General features: G+C 46.1%; 1 protein-coding gene across 4 annotated transcripts in view; it reads right to left on the bottom strand.

The window, feature by feature from the left end:
- The window catches only part of PPP2R2C (protein phosphatase 2 regulatory subunit Bgamma), a 1,229,805-nt gene that overhangs the window by 560,085 nt on the left and 646,090 nt on the right, over nucleotides 1-23,630 (bottom strand). For 2 of the 4 annotated variants that reach the window (XM_069631988.1, XM_069631989.1), the window contains exon 1: nucleotides 17,820-18,328. The exons of 1 other annotated variant lie outside the window; for it this stretch is intronic. In XM_069631988.1, the coding sequence (XP_069488089.1) occupies nucleotides 17,820-17,889 (70 nt within the window). In that variant the 5' untranslated portion in view covers nucleotides 17,890-18,328. Of the gene's footprint in view, nucleotides 1-17,819; nucleotides 18,330-23,630 lie in introns of those variants that run through there. One more of the 4 variants, XM_069631986.1, reaches the window with a different exon arrangement.

Consider the following 23,630-nt stretch of genomic DNA (forward strand, 5'->3'; position numbering starts at 1 on the left):
GGACCATCCTCTACCTTCTCCACATCACCAACCCTTACAGACCACACACAACACCCTACAATACATCACACAACACCATCGCAATACACACACCCTACATCATGTCACACCAGCCCACTCCCTCCAGTCCCTGCCAGCCACCTACCAGAAACCAAAGACTTTGTGCTAGACTACCTAAGATCTACAAACCACTCTCCCGCGCTCTTAAAGAGCCTAACTCCAGAACCACCAAACTCCCAACGTCCACTAGGAAACTCTCCAAGCCTCCAGACAAGGACCACAATATTAACCTCTTCTAATCTTGCCACTCTACCTCTATGATCAAAACTCCTAAGGCCATCACTCCTACCATTAGAGGCGCACTTATAAATGCCCGTTCCATCATAGCTCACGCTACCGAGACAGCAGACCTCATACACTCAAGAAACTTAGACTTCTTGGCCATTACAGAATCCTGGCTACATACAGCTGCCGGCCCCTCCCTTATGTTAGCTGTCCCAGACAACTACACCATCCTTAGAGCAGATAGAACGGAATGTAGAGGTGGAGGTCTGGCCACCATTGCCAAATATGATCTTCACCTAAGACTGATCCCTACCAACAAACTAGACTCCTGCGAATCCCTTACAGTTAAAATGACCATTGCGAATCCCCAAACACTCAATATGCACCTTATATACAGACCTTCAGGTCCTGTCGGATCATTTGAGGAAGATCCCAACAGTATCCTAACCGACAAACTAAAAGATTCCACACAAAGCATCCTTCTAGGAGACTTTAACCTTGGATTCAAAGACCCTAAAGACCATCAAGCTGCGGTCATAGCAGACTTCATAGCTGAACTAGGCTTCAACCAGAAAATCACCCTCCCAACGTACAATAAAGGCAGAACCCTTGACTGGGTAGCAGACCATAACTGTGCTATCCACATTGACAACATCTATCCACAGACTTGGTCAGACCATCACCTCATCACCTTTCGTCTTGAAGCCCATACAACCACCAACCACAACCCACTTGCCCCAGCGATTCCTACGAGAAACAAGAAAAATATTACCGCTGAAAAGCTCATTCCTCTCATCCTCCCCACCCTGAACTCATTGCCTGTCTCTACAGACCCTAGCACCTTAGTCGACGAATATAACAAAATTATGACCTCAGCTCTCGACTCGATCGCCCCACTGAAAATTAGGAAAAGTAACCCTAAAAAACATCTAAACACTTGGTTCACGCCCTACCTCAAATCTCTCAGACTGGAGAAACGAAAAAGTGAAAATATCTGGAAACACTCTCCAACAGAGTCCAATAAAACCAATCTCATCACAATCTCCACCAAATACAAGAAGGAAATAATTTTGGCCAAACAAGACACATATAACCTGAGAATCTCCCAAGCAAACTCCGGCACTAAGGAACTGTTTACCATCCTCAAAGATTTGGAAACACCTATCCCCATCCTGGACGCCTGCACCAAAGATAAACCTTGGTGTACTAGCGTACAAAATGCTCTCTCTAATAAAGTGGCTACCCTACAAGCAAAGATAGCCAACAAAAAAGCCAATCTGCCCAGTAGTACCACCTCCCCCATTCCTTTGTCACCACCTAATCACTTCCGCTTCAGCTTCTCTAAAGTAACCACCGTCGAGGTCGAAAAGGTTATTCTCTCCCTGAAACCCTCGAACTGCCAAGGCGATCCCTGCCCCACGCAGATCATTAAAGATGCAGCCAGAGACCTCTCTCCCTTCATTACCAAACTAATCAACTCATCCTTCTCCAAAAGTGTCATCCCTAAAAACCTCAAAGAGTCTTGGGTTCTCCCATTACTCAAAAAACAAACACTAGACCCCTCCATACCCACCAACTACAGACCCATCAGTACTGTCCCCTTCCTTCTTAGAATCCTAGACAAGGTGGCTTACCTCCAAATTCAGCACTACCTGGAACAAAACCATCGCCTAGGAGCCCGCCAATCTGGATTTAGGCCCCAACATGGAACAGAGACAGCTCTGATTGACCTTAAGGCACAAATTGACACCCTTAGAGACAACGGCAAAACAGCCCTCCTACTCCTCCTCGACTTATCTGCAGCTTTTGACTTAGTGGACCACTCCATCCTCTGCAAACACCTGAACACCGCAGCCCACTTCTCACAGGAAGCCATTAGTTGGATACAATCTTTCCTCAATGTCAGAACAATGCGAGTCTTCTCCACATCTGCAGCGGCCGACCCCAACCCTATCACCTGTGGTGTGCATCAGGGGTCATGCGTCTCCTCCACCCTGTACAACATCTTCATGAAGACCCTTTTTTATAATCTTGATGGCCTGGGTATCACCTACACGAACTACGCAGATGATGCCCAGATCCTCATACCGCTGACGGGAGATTACAACAAGGATTTGGCCTTGGTGAACAGGGTGTACCTCATCATTCAGGCATGGATGGCCTCACATGGACTATGCCTGAATGATGACAAGACGGAGCTCATCATCCTTGGTACTACCCACAACATCACCAAGCTAGGCCATATCTACTCCTGCTTCCTAATTGATGGTAACATCATCGAGGTAGTGAAGGAAGTAAAAACACTAGGCTTCCACCTAGATGCCACTCTCTCCTTCAAAAAACAGGTAAGCTCCTTGGCCTCCTCTACTGCCTATACGTGTAAATTAATCAGAGCAGCCAATCCCTTCCTCTCCCCCAAAAGCTGCACCACTCTTGCCAGAGCCCTGATCTTATCAAAATTGGATTATTGCAAAGCCCTTTACCTTGGAGCCAATAAATATATCATAGACAAAATCCAAATCTTACAAAACAATGCACTCAGAGCGGCACTGAGCCTCCCCAAAAAGAGCATGCATCCAATTTAAGAAGAGCGCACAACTGGCTCTTAACCAAAGACAAAATCGCCTTAAAAGTTGCATCTCTCACCCTCAAATGCATCAATAATGCTGCACTGTGTTACCTCATAGATAGAATCACCAGACACATCCCTAATCGGCACACTAGATCAGCCAATTCCAACACCCTTACAGTGCCTAGATACAAACGCTTTAAAACCGGAGGGACCAGCTTCCAAGTACAAGCTGCACAACATTGGAACTCACTCCCTTTATCCGTAAGAGCTCCCCAACCCTACCCACTTTTTAGGCGTAAACACATCCAATGGATCAAGGAAAATGACAACTAACTCCCCCCTTATCCCCTCTTCACCCAGCCAGCCAACTCCCGCACTTTTAAACATCCTCACCTAAGACTGCCAACCCTGTACATATTTTACATACTTCTATATAATTTTATATGTCCGGTTAAATCTTCCCTGTATTAAAAACCTATTGTATTTCAGTCCTCCAGCCCCAGGTGCTGGCGTCAATGTGGCATGGATGCTGATTATTGGCATATGTGGTGGGGCTGCGCCAGGGCCTGCATCTATTGACAGGAAGTCTTGGGATGGATCAAACAGCTAGACGGCATAGAAAGGGAACCGTCCCCCCTTCTGATCCTCTTCGGTCTGGAAGAAGAGGACGATGAGCTGATTAGAGTCAGAGGACTAGTATCCCCCCTGCTATTGCCCGCTAGAGCGAGCTTAGTCATCAAATGGAAGTCTTTACACCTCCCGACAAAAAAGGACTGGATACAAATTGCAACAAACATCTACACAATGGAAAAAATCACGGCAGCACTCCATAACAAGGCCGCACGACACGAAGAAGCCTGGTGCGACTTTGCCAACCAATACATTTCAAGCGCAGTGACGAACGACCCAGCACACCAGCAAAACCAAACGTCCTCCCCTGGCCCGGACAGGACGCCCCAGCACAACCCGCCAATTTAATATGCCTGTCACAAATCTACACTGTGCACCCAACAAACTCCAAACCGAACGCTGATCAGCGCCACACATTATGTCGCTCGCCACAAATCGCGATGACGAACCCCAAGTAACCCGAAGTTGCATGTGCAAGGACAACGGGTGGGTGGGAGATTGGTATGGGAGCAAAACGTTCCCCCACGAAGGGGAGACGAATAGTCGATGTTAAAAGTTGACACAGGTGATGAAGAAATTGTTTCCTGGTGCTACTATGTGAATGTAACATTTACCCACCTGTATGTCTGTTACTGACGTTTAAAATCAATAAAAATATACATTTAAAAAAAAACCTATTGTATATAGATAATACTTTATATATGTCCTGTTTTTAAGCATACCTGTATGAATAGACCTATTGCATATTAAGTTCGCCCATTTATTTACTGTATTGCATCCACTGCACCTTCTCCATGCATACGAATGTACAGCAATGTAACCAAGCTAAGAATATTCTTTCTGCCTTCTTGTGCCCCGATTCCCCCAGGTCTGATGCGCACTACAAATATTTAACAATTAAACAATTAAACAATTAAATCCCCCTCTGCTTGCCCTTCTTCCCCGCGGCCCAGAGCGGGTGCAGTGAATGAGACTTGGAGGGCGCTGGTCGGGGGAAGATGGCGTAGACATGCAGAGTACTGCAAGGATCTCTCCCTGCTTGCCCTTCCTCCCCGCTCTTCTCTGTTTACAAGTGGCCCACTGTGCTTGCTGATCCACAACTTCACTTATACATGGCCGCGCCCCCAAAAAGCTTGAAGGAATTTTAATTGCTACAAAATAGAACAATCAAACTCCTCTAGGATCTTAAAATACATGATAATGACACCTTGCACTTGCAGAAGCTGGGCTTCCTCTCTATCCCGCAACAGATTAAGTTGCAGGTGGCTATTTCTCTGGCATCATTCTTTTGGAGGACACAAACCCAATCTGTTATTTAGGTTTTTACCATCAGCAATGTCTGCATGATTAATGCAATTGTTATTGTTGCCATTCTTAAGGACTGTCAGATGTCTGTCAGCGGTGAGAAATGTAGCCGCTGCGTATTTTATGCTTAATACATTAACTGATTAATTCCTAATAAAAACTTTATGAATTTTACGAAAAACATCTTTTTTATTGTGCTTGCTTCCTTTCAATTCCTCCAGCTTTCCTTGCGCGGGTACGTCTTGGCCCCCTCATAAGCTCAGTCGCCCCAGGAGAGTCAAGGAGAGCCTGGGTTAACCTCTCATTGCAAACAGCTGGAATTCGGTGTGTGCAACCTTGGGCGGAGACCAATCAGCTTCTACTTCCGCAACGACTTCTGCATGCCACTCCCTTCCTCACACAAGGACACGTGCAGTTGCAACCACTTCTATGATGCTGAAGTCAAAGGCCAAACTGTATGATTGTTTGACCTTCGATCTCATTCTTGGTACTGTTTTGAGGTCATGTAAGAGAGTCCAGAAGCACTGAAAGATTATTTACAAACATGTGCATTACAAACACATATCAACGAATAGTAGAGGGGTACTATACTACCAATTGCATCAATATGTAACATCTATTAAATAATTCTGGGCGCAAGAATGAAAGGTCCTGGTGAAAAGACCTATGGGAAAAAGGTTAAGAAAGATATTCCCATCAACCCCCTGGATGGAAACTTCTTGCACTCATATTGAGACTCTTGTCTCAACCGCATAACACAAATATACGCATTCATGATGTATTAATAAGCTGACAAGATAGCAAATTTACTTTGTGCTCAAGCGGACCAGCACAGCGGCAATTTCAATCAGATATTGCTGAAAGAATATTTTATTTGTATGTAAAGGACTTTGAATAAAAAATCTATGTATAATTGTTAATTATCTTGTCTGTCGTTACCTGAACGAATGTTTCCTGTGCTCCAAACTGTATTCAATAAAGCATGAGTAGCAGAGACCACCACAAAAATGGTTGCAAACATCGGACAACGATTATGGAAGCAACAGATAGCGACAACTCTTAAACGATAGTGGATCTAAGAATTTTAATGTGCTGCCAAATTCTATATCTCCAAATTGTGATCGCCTGCCTCTTCGACTTTAGCAAATGATGTCTGCCATCCTTTGAGGAACAAGCTCTACTGTCACATCTATCAAAGAATACAAACCACAAACAAGCCCTTCCTCGTAATCTTCTCACAGGAACTGGCCCTAGTTTTCAGCTGCGCACCCTACCGCTTGTGCGAGAGAAAATGTATTAAAGCCAGACTGGAGCAATGTGAGGGAAGCCAAACCTTGTCAAATGGCTGCAGGCAAATAACAAGACAGCCTTCACTCATTGATGCAGAGGCATTCCTCTCCCCCCAACATCATGATCCTGAAACTGGTGCTGAGGAGGGCTCCCTAGGGCAGACATGCACTGGGTTTATTAAATGATTAGAAGGAAGTTCTATTCAATGCCAAAAGGGAGTGCAATGCAACGTGTCGTGCAGTATGTAACTAACTGTTGAACAGGTGCTAAACAGCATATTCCAGCAAGCACAAGATGTAGAGTTGAGAGGACCATCTTCTCCAGCCAAGAAAAATGACTTGGCCTGAAATTGACAACAGCACTCCGTCCTGTAGTTAGTTTCTCAATCGCCATCCCCTCCCCATTAATATCTATCCTGATTCATCCTGTAAATGTCCTCTTCCCTTTGGACAGATACGCCTATTTGTAGTCAGGGTGTCTTTCATTTCCATGGAAGCAAAGAAATAAAAAGAAGGCTGGGTAGACTGACATGCTATGAAAACATGCTGGCCTCTTTTCTGCAGTAAAGCACTCACTGTCGGACAACTAGAAATACTCAGTAGCATTTGCTAGATAAAGGGTGCTATCGCCTACACTGAGTTGTGCACATTCATTCACTGCAGCACCCTCTAACCAGCAACCACTCTTGCCTCTGAAGTAGGGCTACTGGGGTTGTTTTTTTTTGCATTCTGTGTGTATTGTGGGGAACGCGCACAGTGGGCCAGCGTCAGTTTCCATCTCGCCAATCCCCCAATTCAATTAAAAATATATCAAGGTAAGTAGTGTTAATTCAGCTGACCAAGCGCATCAAGTCCTTGCTCCCCGGTGGCCCAGAGGCCGGCTGCCCCCGCGCAGATAACCTTTCGGCGGCAAAGGTCTGTAGAGGTGCAGGCTATCATGAGATTGCTTTCGCCATTGATTTTTGACACAGGACTAGGACAGCGTGCAGGCAATGCGCCATTACTGCGTGCAGGCCAATGCTTCCTAATTGATGGTAACATCATCGAGGTAGTGAAGGAAGTAAAAACACTAGGCTTCCACCTAGATGCCACTCTCTCCTTCAAAAAACAGGTAAGCTCCTTGGCCTCCTCTACTGCCTATACGTGTAAATTAATCAGAGCAGCCAATCCCTTCCTCTCCCCCAAAAGCTGCACCACTCTTGCCAGAGCCCTGATCTTATCAAAATTGGATTATTGCAAAGCCCTTTACCTTGGAGCCAATAAATATATCATAGACAAAATCCAAATCTTACAAAACAATGCACTCAGAGCGGCACTGAGCCTCCCCAAAAAGAGCACGCATCCAATTTAAGAAGAGCGCACAACTGGCTCTTAACCAAAGACAAAATCGCCTTAAAAGTTGCATCTCTCACCCTCAAATGCATCAATAATGCTGCACTGTGTTACCTCATAGATAGAATCACCAGACACATCCCTAATCGGCACACTAGATCAGCCAATTCCAACACCCTTACAGTGCCTAGATACAAACGCTTTAAAACCGGAGGGACCAGCTTCCAAGTACAAGCTGCACAACATTGGAACTCACTCCCTTTATCCGTAAGAGCTCCCCAACCCTACCCACTTTTTAGGCGTAAACACATCCAATGGATCAAGGAAAATGACAACTAACTCCCCCCTTATCCCCTCTTCACCCAGCCAGCCAACTCCCGCACTTTTAAACATCCTCACCTAAGACTGCCAACCCTGTACATATTTTACATACTTCTATATAATTTTATATGTCCGGTTAAATCTTCCCTGTATTAAAAACCTATTGTATTTCAGTCCTCCAGCCCCAGGTGCTGGCGTCAATGTGGCATGGATGCTGATTATTGGCATATGTGGTGGGGCTGCGCCAGGGCCTGCATCTATTGACAGGAAGTCTTGGGATGGATCAAACAGCTAGACGGCATAGAAAGGGAACCGTCCCCCCTTCTGATCCTCTTCGGTCTGGAAGAAGAGGACGATGAGCTGATTAGAGTCAGAGGACTAGTATCCCCCCTGCTATTGCCCGCTAGAGCGAGCTTAGTCATCAAATGGAAGTCTTTACACCTCCCGACAAAAAAGGACTGGATACAAATTGCAACAAACATCTACACAATGGAAAAAATCACGGCAGCACTCCATAACAAGGCCGCACGACACGAAGAAGCCTGGTGCGACTTTGCCAACCAATACATTTCAAGCGCAGTGACGAACGACCCAGCACACCAGCAAAACCAAACATCCTCCCCTGGCCCGGACAGGACGCCCCAGCACAACCCGCCAATTTAATATGCCTGTCACAAATCTACACTGTGCACCCAACAAACTCCAAACCGAACGCTGATCAGCGCCACACATTATGTCGCTCGCCACAAATCGCGATGACGAACCCCAAGTAACCCGAAGTTGCATGTGCAAGGACAACGGGTGGGTGGGAGATTGGTATGGGAGCAAAACGTTCCCCCACGAAGGGGAGACGAATAGTCGATGTTAAAAGTTGACACAGGTGATGAAGAAATTGTTTCCTGGTGCTACTATGTGAATGTAACATTTACCCACCTGTATGTCTGTTACTGACGTTTAAAATCAATAAAAATATACATTTAAAAAAAAACCTATTGTATATAGATAATACTTTATATATGTCCTGTTTTTAAGCATACCTGTATGAATAGACCTATTGCATATTAAGTTCGCCCATTTATTTACTGTATTGCATCCACTGCACCTTCTCCATGCATACGAATGTACAGCAATGTAACCAAGCTAAGAATATTCTTTCTGCCTTCTTGTGCCCCGATTCCCCCAGGTCTGATGCGCACTACAAATATTTAACAATTAAACAATTAAACAATTAAATCCCCCTCTGCTTGCCCTTCTTCCCCGCGGCCCAGAGCGGGTGCAGTGAATGAGACTTGGAGGGCGCTGGTCGGGGGAAGATGGCGTAGACATGCAGAGTACTGCAAGGATCTCTCCCTGCTTGCCCTTCCTCCCCGCTCTTCTCTGTTTACAAGTGGCCCACTGTGCTTGCTGATCCACAACTTCACTTATACATGGCCGCGCCCCCAAAAAGCTTGAAGGAATTTTAATTGCTACAAAATAGAACAATCAAACTCCTCTAGGATCTTAAAATACATGATAATGACACCTTGCACTTGCAGAAGCTGGGCTTCCTCTCTATCCCACAACAGATTAAGTTGCAGGTGGCTATTTCTCTGGCATCATTCTTTTGGAGGACACAAACCCAATCTGTTATTTAGGTTTTTACCATCAGCAATGTCTGCATGATTAATGCAATTGTTATTGTTGCCATTCTTAAGGACTGTCAGATGTCTGTCAGCGGTGAGAAATGTAGCCGCTGCGTATTTTATGCTTAATACATTAACTGATTAATTCCTAATAAAAACTTTATGAATTTTACGAAAAACATCTTTTTTATTGTGCTTGCTTCCTTTCAATTCCTCCAGCTTTCCTTGCGCGGGTACGTCTTGGCCCCCTCATAAGCTCAGTCGCCCCAGGAGAGTCAAGGAGAGCCTGGGTTAACCTCTCATTGCAAACAGCTGGAATTCGGTGTGTGCAACCTTGGGCGGAGACCAATCAGCTTCTACTTCCGCAACGACTTCTGCATGCCACTCCCTTCCTCACACAAGGACACGTGCAGTTGCAACCACTTCTATGATGCTGAAGTCAAAGGCCAAACTGTATGATTGTTTGACCTTCGATCTCATTCTTGGTACTGTTTTGAGGTCATGTAAGAGAGTCCAGAAGCACTGAAAGATTATTTACAAACATGTGCATTACAAACACATATCAACGAATAGTAGAGGGGTACTATACTACCAATTGCATCAATATGTAACATCTATTAAATAATTCTGGGCGCAAGAATGAAAGGTCCTGGTGAAAAGACCTATGGGAAAAAGGTTAATAAAGATATTCCCATCAACCCCCTGGATGGAAACTTCTTGCACTCATATTGAGACTCTTGTCTCAACCGCATAACACAAATATACGCATTCATGATGTATTAATAAGCTGACAAGATAGCAAATTTACTTTGTGCTCAAGCGGACCAGCACAGCGGCAATTTCAATCAGATATTGCTGAAAGAATATTTTATTTGTATGTAAAGGACTTTGAATAAAAAATCTATGTATAATTGTTAATTATCTTGTCTGTCGTTACCTGAACGAATGTTTCCTGTGCTCCAAACTGTATTCAATAAAGCATGAGTAGCAGAGACCACCACAAAAATGGTTGCAAACATCGGACAACGATTATGGAAGCAACAGATAGCGACAACTCTTAAACGATAGTGGATCTAAGAATTTTAATGTGCTGCCAAATTCTATATCTCCAAATTGTGATCGCCTGCCTCTTCGACTTTAGCAAATGATGTCTGCCATCCTTTGAGGAACAAGCTCTACTGTCACATCTATCAAAGAATACAAACCACAAACAAGCCCTTCCTCGTAATCTTCTCACAGGAACTGGCCCTAGTTTTCAGCTGCGCACCCTACCGCTTGTGCGAGAGAAAATGTATTAAAGCCAGACTGGAGCAATGTGAGGGAAGCCAAACCTTGTCAAATGGCTGCAGGCAAATAACAAGACAGCCTTCACTCATTGATGCAGAGGCATTCCTCTCCCCCCAACATCATGATCCTGAAACTGGTGCTGAGGAGGGCTCCCTAGGGCAGACATGCACTGGGTTTATTAAATGATTAGAAGGAAGTTCTATTCAATGCCAAAAGGGAGTGCAATGCAACGTGTCGTGCAGTATGTAACTAACTGTTGAACAGGTGCTAAACAGCATATTCCAGCAAGCACAAGATGTAGAGTTGAGAGGACCATCTTCTCCAGCCAAGAAAAATGACTTGGCCTGAAATTGACAACAGCACTCCGTCCTGTAGTTAGTTTCTCAATCGCCATCCCCTCCCCATTAATATCTATCCTGATTCATCCTGTAAATGTCCTCTTCCCTTTGGACAGATACGCCTATTTGTAGTCAGGGTGTCTTTCATTTCCATGGAAGCAAAGAAATAAAAAGAAGGCTGGGTAGACTGACATGCTATGAAAACATGCTGGCCTCTTTTCTGCAGTAAAGCACTCACTGTCGGACAACTAGAAATACTCAGTAGCATTTGCTAGATAAAGGGTGCTATCGCCTACACTGAGTTGTGCACATTCATTCACTGCAGCACCCTCTAACCAGCAACCACTCTTGCCTCTGAAGTAGGGCTACTGGGGTTGTTTTTTTTTGCATTCTGTGTGTATTGTGGGGAACGCGCACAGTGGGCCAGCGTCAGTTTCCATCTCGCCAATCCCCCAATTCAATTAAAAATATATCAAGGTAAGTAGTGTTAATTCAGCTGACCAAGCGCATCAAGTCCTTGCTCCCCGGTGGCCCAGAGGCCGGCTGCCCCCGCGCAGATAACCTTTCGGCGGCAAAGGTCTGTAGAGGTGCAGGCTATCATGAGATTGCTTTCGCCATTGATTTTTGACACAGGACTAGGACAGCGTGCAGGCAATGCGCCATTACTGCGTGCAGGCCAATGCTTCCTAATTGATGGTAACATCATCGAGGTAGTGAAGGAAGTAAAAACACTAGGCTTCCACCTAGATGCCACTCTCTCCTTCAAAAAACAGGTAAGCTCCTTGGCCTCCTCTACTGCCTATACGTGTAAATTAATCAGAGCAGCCAATCCCTTCCTCTCCCCCAAAAGCTGCACCACTCTTGCCAGAGCCCTGATCTTATCAAAATTGGATTATTGCAAAGCCCTTTACCTTGGAGCCAATAAATATATCATAGACAAAATCCAAATCTTACAAAACAATGCACTCAGAGCGGCACTGAGCCTCCCCAAAAAGAGCACGCATCCAATTTAAGAAGAGCGCACAACTGGCTCTTAACCAAAGACAAAATCGCCTTAAAAGTTGCATCTCTCACCCTCAAATGCATCAATAATGCTGCACTGTGTTACCTCATAGATAGAATCACCAGACACATCCCTAATCGGCACACTAGATCAGCCAATTCCAACACCCTTACAGTGCCTAGATACAAACGCTTTAAAACCGGAGGGACCAGCTTCCAAGTACAAGCTGCACAACATTGGAACTCACTCCCTTTATCCGTAAGAGCTCCCCAACCCTACCCACTTTTTAGGCGTAAACACATCCAATGGATCAAGGAAAATGACAACTAACTCCCCCCTTATCCCCTCTTCACCCAGCCAGCCAACTCCCGCACTTTTAAACATCCTCACCTAAGACTGCCAACCCTGTACATATTTTACATACTTCTATATAATTTTATATGTCCGGTTAAATCTTCCCTGTATTAAAAACCTATTGTATTTCAGTCCTCCAGCCCCAGGTGCTGGCGTCAATGTGGCATGGATGCTGATTATTGGCATATGTGGTGGGGCTGCGCCAGGGCCTGCATCTATTGACAGGAAGTCTTGGGATGGATCAAACAGCTAGACGGCATAGAAAGGGAACCGTCCCCCCTTCTGATCCTCTTCGGTCTGGAAGAAGAGGACGATGAGCTGATTAGAGTCAGAGGACTAGTATCCCCCCTGCTATTGCCCGCTAGAGCGAGCTTAGTCATCAAATGGAAGTCTTTACACCTCCCGACAAAAAAGGACTGGATACAAATTGCAACAAACATCTACACAATGGAAAAAATCACGGCAGCACTCCATAACAAGGCCGCACGACACGAAGAAGCCTGGTGCGACTTTGCCAACCAATACATTTCAAGCGCAGTGACGAACGACCCAGCACACCAGCAAAACCAAACATCCTCCCCTGGCCCGGACAGGACGCCCCAGCACAACCCGCCAATTTAATATGCCTGTCACAAATCTACACTGTGCACCCAACAAACTCCAAACCGAACGCTGATCAGCGCCACACATTATGTCGCTCGCCACAAATCGCGATGACGAACCCCAAGTAACCCGAAGTTGCATGTGCAAGGACAACGGGTGGGTGGGAGATTGGTATGGGAGCAAAACGTTCCCCCACGAAGGGGAGACGAATAGTCGATGTTAAAAGTTGACACAGGTGATGAAGAAATTGTTTCCTGGTGCTACTATGTGAATGTAACATTTACCCACCTGTATGTCTGTTACTGACGTTTAAAATCAATAAAAATATACATTTAAAAAAAAACCTATTGTATATAGATAATACTTTATATATGTCCTGTTTTTAAGCATACCTGTATGAATAGACCTATTGCATATTAAGTTCGCCCATTTATTTACTGTATTGCATCCACTGCACCTTCTCCATGCATACGAATGTACAGCAATGTAACCAAGCTAAGAATATTCTTTCTGCCTTCTTGTGCCCCGATTCCCCCAGGTCTGATGCGCACTACAAATATTTAACAATTAAACAATTAAACAATTAAATCCCCCTCTGCTTGCCCTTCTTCCCCGCGGCCCAGAGCGGGTGCAGTGAATGAGACTTGGAGGGCGCTGGTCGGGGGAAGATGGCGTAGACATGCAGAGTACTGCAAGGATCTCTCCCTGCTTGCCCTTCCTCCCCGCTCTTCTCTGTTTACAAGTGGCCCACTGTGCTTGCTGATCCACAACTTCACTTATACATGGCCGCGCCCCCAAAAAGCTTGAAGGAATTTTAATTGCTACAAAATAGAACAATCAAACTCCTCTAGGATCTTAAAATACATGATAATGACACCTTGCACTTGCAGAAGCTGGGCTTCCTCTCTATCCCACAACAGATTAAGTTGCAGGTGGCTATTTCTCTGGCATCATTCTTTTGGAGGACACAAACCCAATCTGTTATTTAGGTTTTTACCATCAGCAATGTCTGCATGATTAATGCAATTGTTATTGTTGCCATTCTTAAGGACTGTCAGATGTCTGTCAGCGGTGAGAAATGTAGCCGCTGCGTATTTTATGCTTAATACATTAACTGATTAATTCCTAATAAAAACTTTATGAATTTTACGAAAAACATCTTTTTTATTGTGCTTGCTTCCTTTCAATTCCTCCAGCTTTCCTTGCGCGGGTACGTCTTGGCCCCCTCATAAGCTCAGTCGCCCCAGGAGAGTCAAGGAGAGCCTGGGTTAACCTCTCATTGCAAACAGCTGGAATTCGGTGTGTGCAACCTTGGGCGGAGACCAATCAGCTTCTACTTCCGCAACGACTTCTGCATGCCACTCCCTTCCTCACACAAGGACACGTGCAGTTGCAACCACTTCTATGATGCTGAAGTCAAAGGCCAAACTGTATGATTGTTTGACCTTCGATCTCATTCTTGGTACTGTTTTGAGGTCATGTAAGAGAGTCCAGAAGCACTGAAAGATTATTTACAAACATGTGCATTACAAACACATATCAACGAATAGTAGAGGGGTACTATACTACCAATTGCATCAATATGTAACATCTATTAAATAATTCTGGGCGCAAGAATGAAAGGTCCTGGTGAAAAGACCTATGGGAAAAAGGTTAATAAAGATATTCCCATCAACCCCCTGGATGGAAACTTCTTGCACTCATATTGAGACTCTTGTCTCAACCGCATAACACAAATATACGCATTCATGATGTATTAATAAGCTGACAAGATAGCAAATTTACTTTGTGCTCAAGCGGACCAGCACAGCGGCAATTTCAATCAGATATTGCTGAAAGAATATTTTATTTGTATGTAAAGGACTTTGAATAAAAAATCTATGTATAATTGTTAATTATCTTGTCTGTCGTTACCTGAACGAATGTTTCCTGTGCTCCAAACTGTATTCAATAAAGCATGAGTAGCAGAGACCACCACAAAAATGGTTGCAAACATCGGACAACGATTATGGAAGCAACAGATAGCGACAACTCTTAAACGATAGTGGATCTAAGAATTTTAATGTGCTGCCAAATTCTATATCTCCAAATTGTGATCGCCTGCCTCTTCGACTTTAGCAAATGATGTCTGCCATCCTTTGAGGAACAAGCTCTACTGTCACATCTATCAAAGAATACAAACCACAAACAAGCCCTTCCTCGTAATCTTCTCACAGGAACTGGCCCTAGTTTTCAGCTGCGCACCCTACCGCTTGTGCGAGAGAAAATGTATTAAAGCCAGACTGGAGCAATGTGAGGGAAGCCAAACCTTGTCAAATGGCTGCAGGCAAATAACAAGACAGCCTTCACTCATTGATGCAGAGGCATTCCTCTCCCCCCAACATCATGATCCTGAAACTGGTGCTGAGGAGGGCTCCCTAGGGCAGACATGCACTGGGTTTATTAAATGATTAGAAGGAAGTTCTATTCAATGCCAAAAGGGAGTGCAATGCAACGTGTCGTGCAGTATGTAACTAACTGTTGAACAGGTGCTAAACAGCATATTCCAGCAAGCACAAGATGTAGAGTTGAGAGGACCATCTTCTCCAGCCAAGAAAAATGACTTGGCCTGAAATTGACAACAGCACTCCGTCCTGTAGTTAGTTTCTCAATCGCCATCCCCTCCCCATTAATATCTATCCTGATTCATCCTGTAAATGTCCTCTTCCCTTTGGACAGATACGCCTATTTGTAGTCAGGGTGTCTTTCATTTCCATGGAAGCAAAGAAATAAAAAGAAGGCTGGGTAGACTGACATGCTATGAAAACATGCTGGCCTCTTTTCTGCAGTAAAGCACTCACTGTCGGACAACTAGAAATACTCAGTAGCATTTGCTAGATAAAGGGTGCTATCGCCTACACTGAGTTGTGCACATTCATTCACTGCAGCACCCTCTAACCAGCAACCACTCTTGCCTCTGAAGTAGGGCTACTGGGGTTGTTTTTTTTTGCATTCTGTGTGTATTGTGGGGAACGCGCACAGTGGGCCAGCGTCAGTTTCCATCTCGCCAATCCCCCAATTCAATTAAAAATATATCAAGGTAAGTAGTGTTAATTCAGCTGACCAAGCGCATCAAGTCCTTGCTCCCCGGTGGCCCAGAGGCCGGCTGCCCCCGCGCAGATAACCTTTCGGCGGCAAAGGTCTGTAGAGGTGCAGGCTATCATGAGATTGCTTTCGCCATTGATTTTTGACACAGGACTAGGACAGCGTGCAGGCAATGCGCCAGTACTGCGTGCAGGCCAATGAGGGCTCTAGGGAGGAGTTTGCCTTTACGCAAGTGTACGCTGTTCATTCTGCTGCAATAAGGATCAGTGGTTATCCTGCTGGCGTCATCTGATTGCTCAGCTCTGGGGCATATGCGAGCTCCATCCATATTATAATACCCTGGAGTGGAAGGGCGTTTCCAATGCACTAGCCTCTCTCTCCACAGCCTGTGGACAATGTGTCAGTCACCTGTCATCACTCAAGTGTATTAATAGAGTCAGGAAATGTACACACCTTCGCACTACGCGGTATTTAAGCTGGCCAATATGAACACCAACTGAGAGTTACAAGGATATGCCTCACACGGGCACACTGCCCCAACCTACTGACTGCTTGGCCTGCCTTCCAGCGGCCAAGCCTCTGAACGCCCGCCGCGGCCGGGCCTCTGGAATGGTCACCCTCTCGGCGTCAAGCATTCCAGATGAAAGACCATCGCAGAATCTACCCAGGAGCCCCTTCTCCACATTAACAGCAGCAGCATGACTCTGCGGTGCACGCGCCAACGCAACTACGTGCCTGATGGGAAAGTGCGTGTGTGTGTGTGCATGCCTCAGGAATTGCTGCATTATTTGCCAGGCGTGCACAAGGAGGCGGGACGCTCTTGCATTCTGCTGGCGCCGCCGGGCTGGTCACCTTACTGGCTGCGGCACGGTCGTGTTCCACGGTGGAACCTCCACCCGCTGACGACACAAGCTGGAGACACGTACCTCGGCACCATTGGGCGAGCTCCAGGTTGGCCTGCTTGAATTATTCAGGCCCTGCTCATCCTGCAACGTGCTGCGAGGGCCTGTACTGCAGATGCACTGCCTGCCGGAAGCCCCTGAGCTGAGGGGGGGTCCAGGGGCGAACACAGCACTGGATGTGCAGTACAGGGCTCACCCTAAGCTATCTGCCTGCATAAAATGACTTACGGTAAAGTGATGTTCATGGCTGGTAACTGAATCGTGAGTACTTGAGGGGAAGGGAGGGTGGGGGGGGGGCGCCAAACACAATCACAGGCTTGGTTTCCTGTTGGGGGTGTACTATCTACTGAAGGGCAGGCACACAGCTGTGGGACTCTGAAAGGTGTTGCTTTATAAAGACATCACCTCTGAACTGGTGCCACTCCCTGTTCCCCGGGGATCCCTCCTACCTCGAAGCCCATCAATCCTTACAAAGGCCCCAGCACTACAGTGGCATGGAGGGCCTCCTTTGGGTCACCAGGGCGCAGGTCAACTCTCAAAAGTCACCCATGGCGCCTAAGGCATGGCTTAATGTAAGAGGCGCTAATGCAGGTTATATATTCGCCCATGGGCTGCAGCGACAAAAACCATAACTGCGTTTTCGTTCAATTTTAGTAGCGGCTGTTTCTCTTTGGGGGAAGGCAAGAAATAACATACAGGCCACACACGTGTATAATATATGTATATCTATCACACACACATCTCTCTCTCTCTATATATATATATACACACAGACACACAGAGGTATATTATACTGTTATCTGTAGCTGCGGGGCCGTTTAGAGTAACCTGAAGACACACACACACACACACACAGAGCAGAGGGTGTGAAGCGAGCGCGCGGTGCCGTTACCTTCAGTCACATAGCTGTGGTCCCGCAGAAAGCTGTGGTTGATGTTGCGCGTGTCAGTGTCCTCGCCCATTTACAGCAGGATTACTCAGCATGCCTCGCCGCAGTGGACTGGGAGAATCGGCAGAGGTCGTCCGAAGAGCAGCACCCATGCTCACGTTGCCTAGCACTGGCGCAGGGCGCTCCGGGAGGCTGGGCGCTGCTGCATCGCGACAGCGGCCGAGGCAGGCGAGCAGGCTTGCGAAGAAGCAGGTACAGGCGGCAACACGGGATCCCCAAGCTCCCGGCTGCTAGCGGCGCGGAGATCCCCTGGAAGCGGCCTGCCTCAGTCCTTCTGCCCGTGGTCCGGTGATGAGAGGGTCCGGTGGCCTGGTCCCCTTAGCTCCCTTGACTGGCGGCTGTTGCTCGGGTCTCCAGCATACTGCAGCAAAAGGAGCCCGACCGAGCTGTTGTTGCCGCTGCTGATGCTGCCTGACACTGTCATATGCTTCTGCTGCAACAGAGCTGGCTCCTCCCCGGCAGCGCCTCCTGCACACCGACCACACCAGCTCTGCATGTCGGCAGCGAGTAAAAAACGGCACTGCAGGTCATTCTCCGAGCCCTCGCCCGCTGCCGGCATGGGAAAGTTCACAGCAGAACAACTATTTACAAAAGGCACCCTCAGTCTGTGATATATGTAATTATTATCTCATCAGTTATTAGATGTTAGATATTGCACGGTTGTCACATGCAGTGTGAAAAGATACAAATATAAGATTACAGGTGCACTGTGTTAAAGGAAACACTTTCTTCCAAGGATGACATAGTAGCCTCAGGTAAGCAAACAGCTTCCTTACTGCAGGCTCTTGTTGCAGGTTATCAGGTTACAGGTAAGTATATTAGGTAAGAGACATACAGAGACATCCACCGGTGGTACCCTCTCATGCAGGCAGCTCATTTCCAAATGACCAGTGCTGGTCATTGGGCCGGCTCTCGCCGGATCTGAGATCCGGCACCAGATGTGGAACCGGATCTCGGGATTCGGCCAGAGTCAGCCACTGCAAACCCCAAACACATGCTATGTGCTGGGTTACTTCAAGAAAAAAAAATTGGAAAAAAACACCTGCGATGGCACGGAGTAGGGGGGCGGAACAGCTCATTGTCGCCATGAGCACTCTGCTGGCTCCGCCCCCTACGTGCACAGAGCAGGACTTTGATACGGGTCACAGCTGCAGGACACGCAAACTGTAACTTCCTCTGGTGACCGTGTCCAAGGGGTCACCCGAAGAAGTTACAGTCCTCAGCCACAACCTGGTTTATTTATGTTTGTCGAATACTTCTATCTGAGAAACATTGCACAAATAAATAAATATACAGGTATCCGACAAACATTGCATGAATAAATAAATACCCCTATTAACATTGAAACTATCCCACACAATGCAGCCACCCAACTGCTTTCAGAGGGGAGCTGCAGGCGCCGTGCCGAGTGTGCTTCAAGTAAAAGAAAACGTTGCTTATGGTCAACAGAAATCACCTCGTTTCAATAGTACCCAAGGGGGACTTTTTAAAAAAAAAAATGGGATGCAAATTGTGTATTTTAAATAATATTTACTCAGCAACACTGGTCAAAACTATTATCTGCATAGTGAAATAATTCATCACCATTGCCATGGAAGTAGTTTAAAGTGGATTTGATATATAGTTTGGTAAAGAAGCAGCATGAAAGAAATTGTGCTGTTTTAAACTATTATTTTGGACATTTCCTTTGATCGGAGGTTCGGAGGTCAACTGCCAGCTACGCACCTGCCAAACCCCACCTCCCCGACCCCCCCACCGGACCTTGTGGGATCCCCCACCAAATTTTTTCCATTTCCACCACTGCAAATGACACTGAACAGAACACTCTCAAGGGAAAGCATGCACTCAGCATTCTGCCTACCACTGCTTGAGTGTCCAACACTCACCAAAGCTAAAATGGCAAGGGTTTAACAACCCCCAACATGCTGATTGTGCAACAACCCTGAGACATAGATTGGCCAAAGCCCCCAAACGACTGGCACAGTTCTACCACACCCAAAACACATTGGCCGCCTCAACTTTACTGGTGTTTCGCTAAGCCACCCGGTAAGCTTACATAACAAGACAAACACACATGCAACCTCGCTAACGCAATAAGCAGTAAATTCGACGCCGCAAATGACACGGTAAAGGAAGCGATTCCCTACTCGTTGCAAGTCCAAGCCCTGAGCTACAATGTCTACATTATTGTTTGGTCCTAAGGAGGTAAAAGTTCAGCATAAAACAAAGAATCCCACTAATGTTCAGATTTCCTAATAAACAAAGTCCATGTCAACCACAACTCACCACACACACTCACACACACACACACTCACACACAGCATAGTTCCTACTTGAGTCAAAACAGGCCTACATAACAAAGATCTAAAGGTTACAGATGCTCAAGTGCTTTGCTTACTTAAGTACTAGATAGCAGACTAATGGACAAGCGTGAGCCACAATACTCCTTAGTTGGACTCAAACCAACTGACCTTCTCCTTCCATCTCGCCGCATAGCTTGCACAGCCAGATATCAACATGTTAAAACAGGGCCTGCTGTCCTCTTTGCCCTCCGTGACACAGCGTGCAGCCCATGCTCCCCCCAAACGGACATAACTCTGCTCGTACCATACAGACGTCCTTCTGCCTCAGTCTCCAGAGCGTCATCCCAATTGAAGAAAGCACCGATAAACGTGGACGTTGTCGTGACCACGCACAGTCCTTCCATCTGACCATTGCCATCCCAACGTCATCCTTTGGCAAAGGATGCTGAGCTGTGCAGATCTGTAAGGCCCAGAGCTGGACTGGCCTACAAGGTACTCTGGAGATCTGCATCCTGGGCCTCTTTTGTATTTTATTTTCACATTCTCTCATAGGAAAAGAGTTGAGTAAGCTCAAAATATGTAATATGGGGCCACTTTGAAAATTATTTCCAGGGTCTCTTTTAGTTCCCAGTCCACTCCTGGTAAGGCCAGCAAAATCCCCAGCTCCGAACATAGACCGCACCAACCCTCATGATTACACAGGCTCCGGGGTGCAGCCACCCTACCCCCCACAGTGCGACGACACCTCAGATGGTAAGAGTCGCTACTTTTACTTTTTCTTTCTCTACCGTTCAGATGCTCCAGGGCGCAGTGCAGCCCTCACAATTCCCGGTTGCAGCCGCTCCCATACCATGTCGTCTTTCCTCCTACAGGTACACTGTACACTAGTCTGCCCGTAGCAGGCACTGCCAACTGTTCAGGGTTCCATCCACGCAGAGATGGCCCACTTCTCTTTCCGGGACTGATCACTTGTCCCCCGCTGAGACAGTTCCTGAGCCCTCAGGGAAACCACCTTCAGGACACTTGGCACTTAACCTTGCACTTGTAGCACTCCCAGGCTGACAGCTCAGCCGCCTAGCTGTTACTGTACTGCTCTTCTGCCCCCTGCAGAAGTGGGCCACCTGCCGCCCACAGGTGTCTTCCGGGTGCCCCTTGAAGACCCGACATCTCTCTTGAACTGCCCCCTGTCGACCCAGGCCCCAATTACCTCTTTGTATGCCCTTTGCAGACCTGCTTTAACTTCCTGCTCACTGCAGCTTAACTGCTGTTTGAGAGAGGGTCTTCTCATTAGGGACGGGGGCCAGTGTATGTCTCGCACACAGGAGTCTCAGTCTCTTCTTTTGATTCTTCTCTGTCAGTTTCTACTCTGTCCCCCTCGAACAGTTGCATCTGGCCCTTTTAAACCCGTCGCAAATGTTAAAGGAAATACTTTCTTCCAAAGATGACATTGTTGCCTCAAGTAAGCAAACAGCTTCTTTACTTCTGGCTCGTGTTGCAGGTTATCAGGTATCAGGTAAGTATATTAGGTAAGAGACATACAGAGACATCCACCGGTGCCCTCTCATCCAGGCAGCTCACTTCCAACCTACACTGAACAGAACACTCAAGGGAAAACACTCACTCGGCATTCAGCATTCCACAAGCATCCACAGGCTTTCCATAGCTCACATGCCCACAGTACAGACACAAGGGGAGGTCAAAGTGGACGGGAGCGGTCGGGAGCGGTGCTCCTATACTTTTTATTTTTGAGTTTCACTGTTCCTATACTTTTATTTTAAAAGCAAACCGTTCTGGAATGATTTAATTTTAACATAAAAGTGTAGGAATAAGTTGAAGCTTGCACTTCAGTGCACGGCACTGAACATTCCCTTAAATAGCAGGTGTGTTTGTTTGGGAGTCTGGATTGTGTGTGGGTGAGGTGGCGCAGCAATGGGGTGTGTGGCGAGTGGGGCAGGCCTGCAGGGAACATAGTTCCACTACTTCTTTTCGTACACTTCAATCACTGAACACACACTGCCTGCATCCTGACTCGTTGAAGCAACTCCTAGGCGCTATTCGGAGCCATTGCTGCCTCCACGTCCTTTCCTCTCAATTCCCTCCCTTTCTCATGGGCTGTCCCTTCTTCCCCAATGCTGTCTTGAAATGACTTGGGAAACGCTATTTCAGTGACATAAAGTCATGCAAACATACTGAATTGACTGTGACTAATAACTTCTGCTCTGCAGGAATATAAGGATGAGTAGGTGCTTAACTGCCAACCAAGCCCCCACACTTATGCAATCTACAATTCTACCATCTAACAGCGATCCCGATCATAAGAGTACACAATGCACAGCTTAGACATACCTCCTTTGCCTTTTGTGGGTGAGTGGGTCGAGGGAAGGCTCTACTCTCAGAAGAGGAGTGAATGTGAGACACTTGCAACCCAAACAGCAATAGTATACAAGTTCCAAAATAAAAAAAATGCCCAATCAAAACTCTATACAAATATATACTTTCATTTTTAAAAATCTTATAACTATTAAAAATACTATGAAAATCTACATCTGTAAAACAAGACTGAAAATACACAACAGGGATGTATAAGCAATCTGGACACTTTGGGAGGAAAAAGGAAAGAATCGCAACAATTTAAGTCACATGGAGATATCTTAAGTCACATGGAGATATCTTAAGTCACATGGAGATATCTTAATTGAAAAAGGTGTAAAAGGGACTTAACAAGTCTCTAGGGCCCCAAAAGGTGGACCAGGGGGACAGGGTCACTTGAAAGTACCTGATTCCAATGTTAGGTGTTTCAACAGTATCGAACCAGGTTTCGGACTGTTGTGCTTGTGGGTCAAACTGGTGAACACACAGACGGGCCCTTTAAATCAATAACACGTCATACAAGGATGGGGATGCAGAATAACTCTTACACCAAATAATAAGACCGACTTAGGAAGTTGGCAAAATGTCTCCTCCGACTGTTTTATTTTCAATGATCTAAAACAGGGAGTTACAACAGACATCAACGCACGTTCAATCGTGCTTTCAATCATTTTGCATAAAACACATTTCAGTACTAAAAATCTGTCATAAGTGACGTCATACTAAGTGGCAAACTATGAAAACCTATGGGACATTGTGATAGGCTCAAGGGGAATACCTAACTATACTTTCTTGAACCACTTAACTGCCAATGCCGCCCCCCACATCTCCTCAGTGCCAAGCCCTTTTTTGGTGATTTTGGTATGTCGCCATTCAATCCCTTGTAACTCTTTTGTTACATGTGATATCTCAGCCAAATTTAGCCCCTTTTCTGCCCACATTTAGGCGGTCATAACGCCACCAAGGAATCCTAGTTTGCTGTATGGGGGTGAGAGCAAATAATCAAAAAGGGAGCACATGTATTTTTTCAGAAAACGCCAATAAAGTGATGTACAAAGAAGTCTGTGGTTTTTTCCTTGTA

The sequence above is a fragment of the Ambystoma mexicanum genome, chromosome 6q, assembly GCF_040938575.1.
Source record: "Ambystoma mexicanum isolate Mex_15411 chromosome 6q, UKY_AmexF1_1, whole genome shotgun sequence".
In the NCBI taxonomy this organism is placed as follows: Eukaryota; Metazoa; Chordata; class Amphibia; order Caudata; family Ambystomatidae; genus Ambystoma; species Ambystoma mexicanum.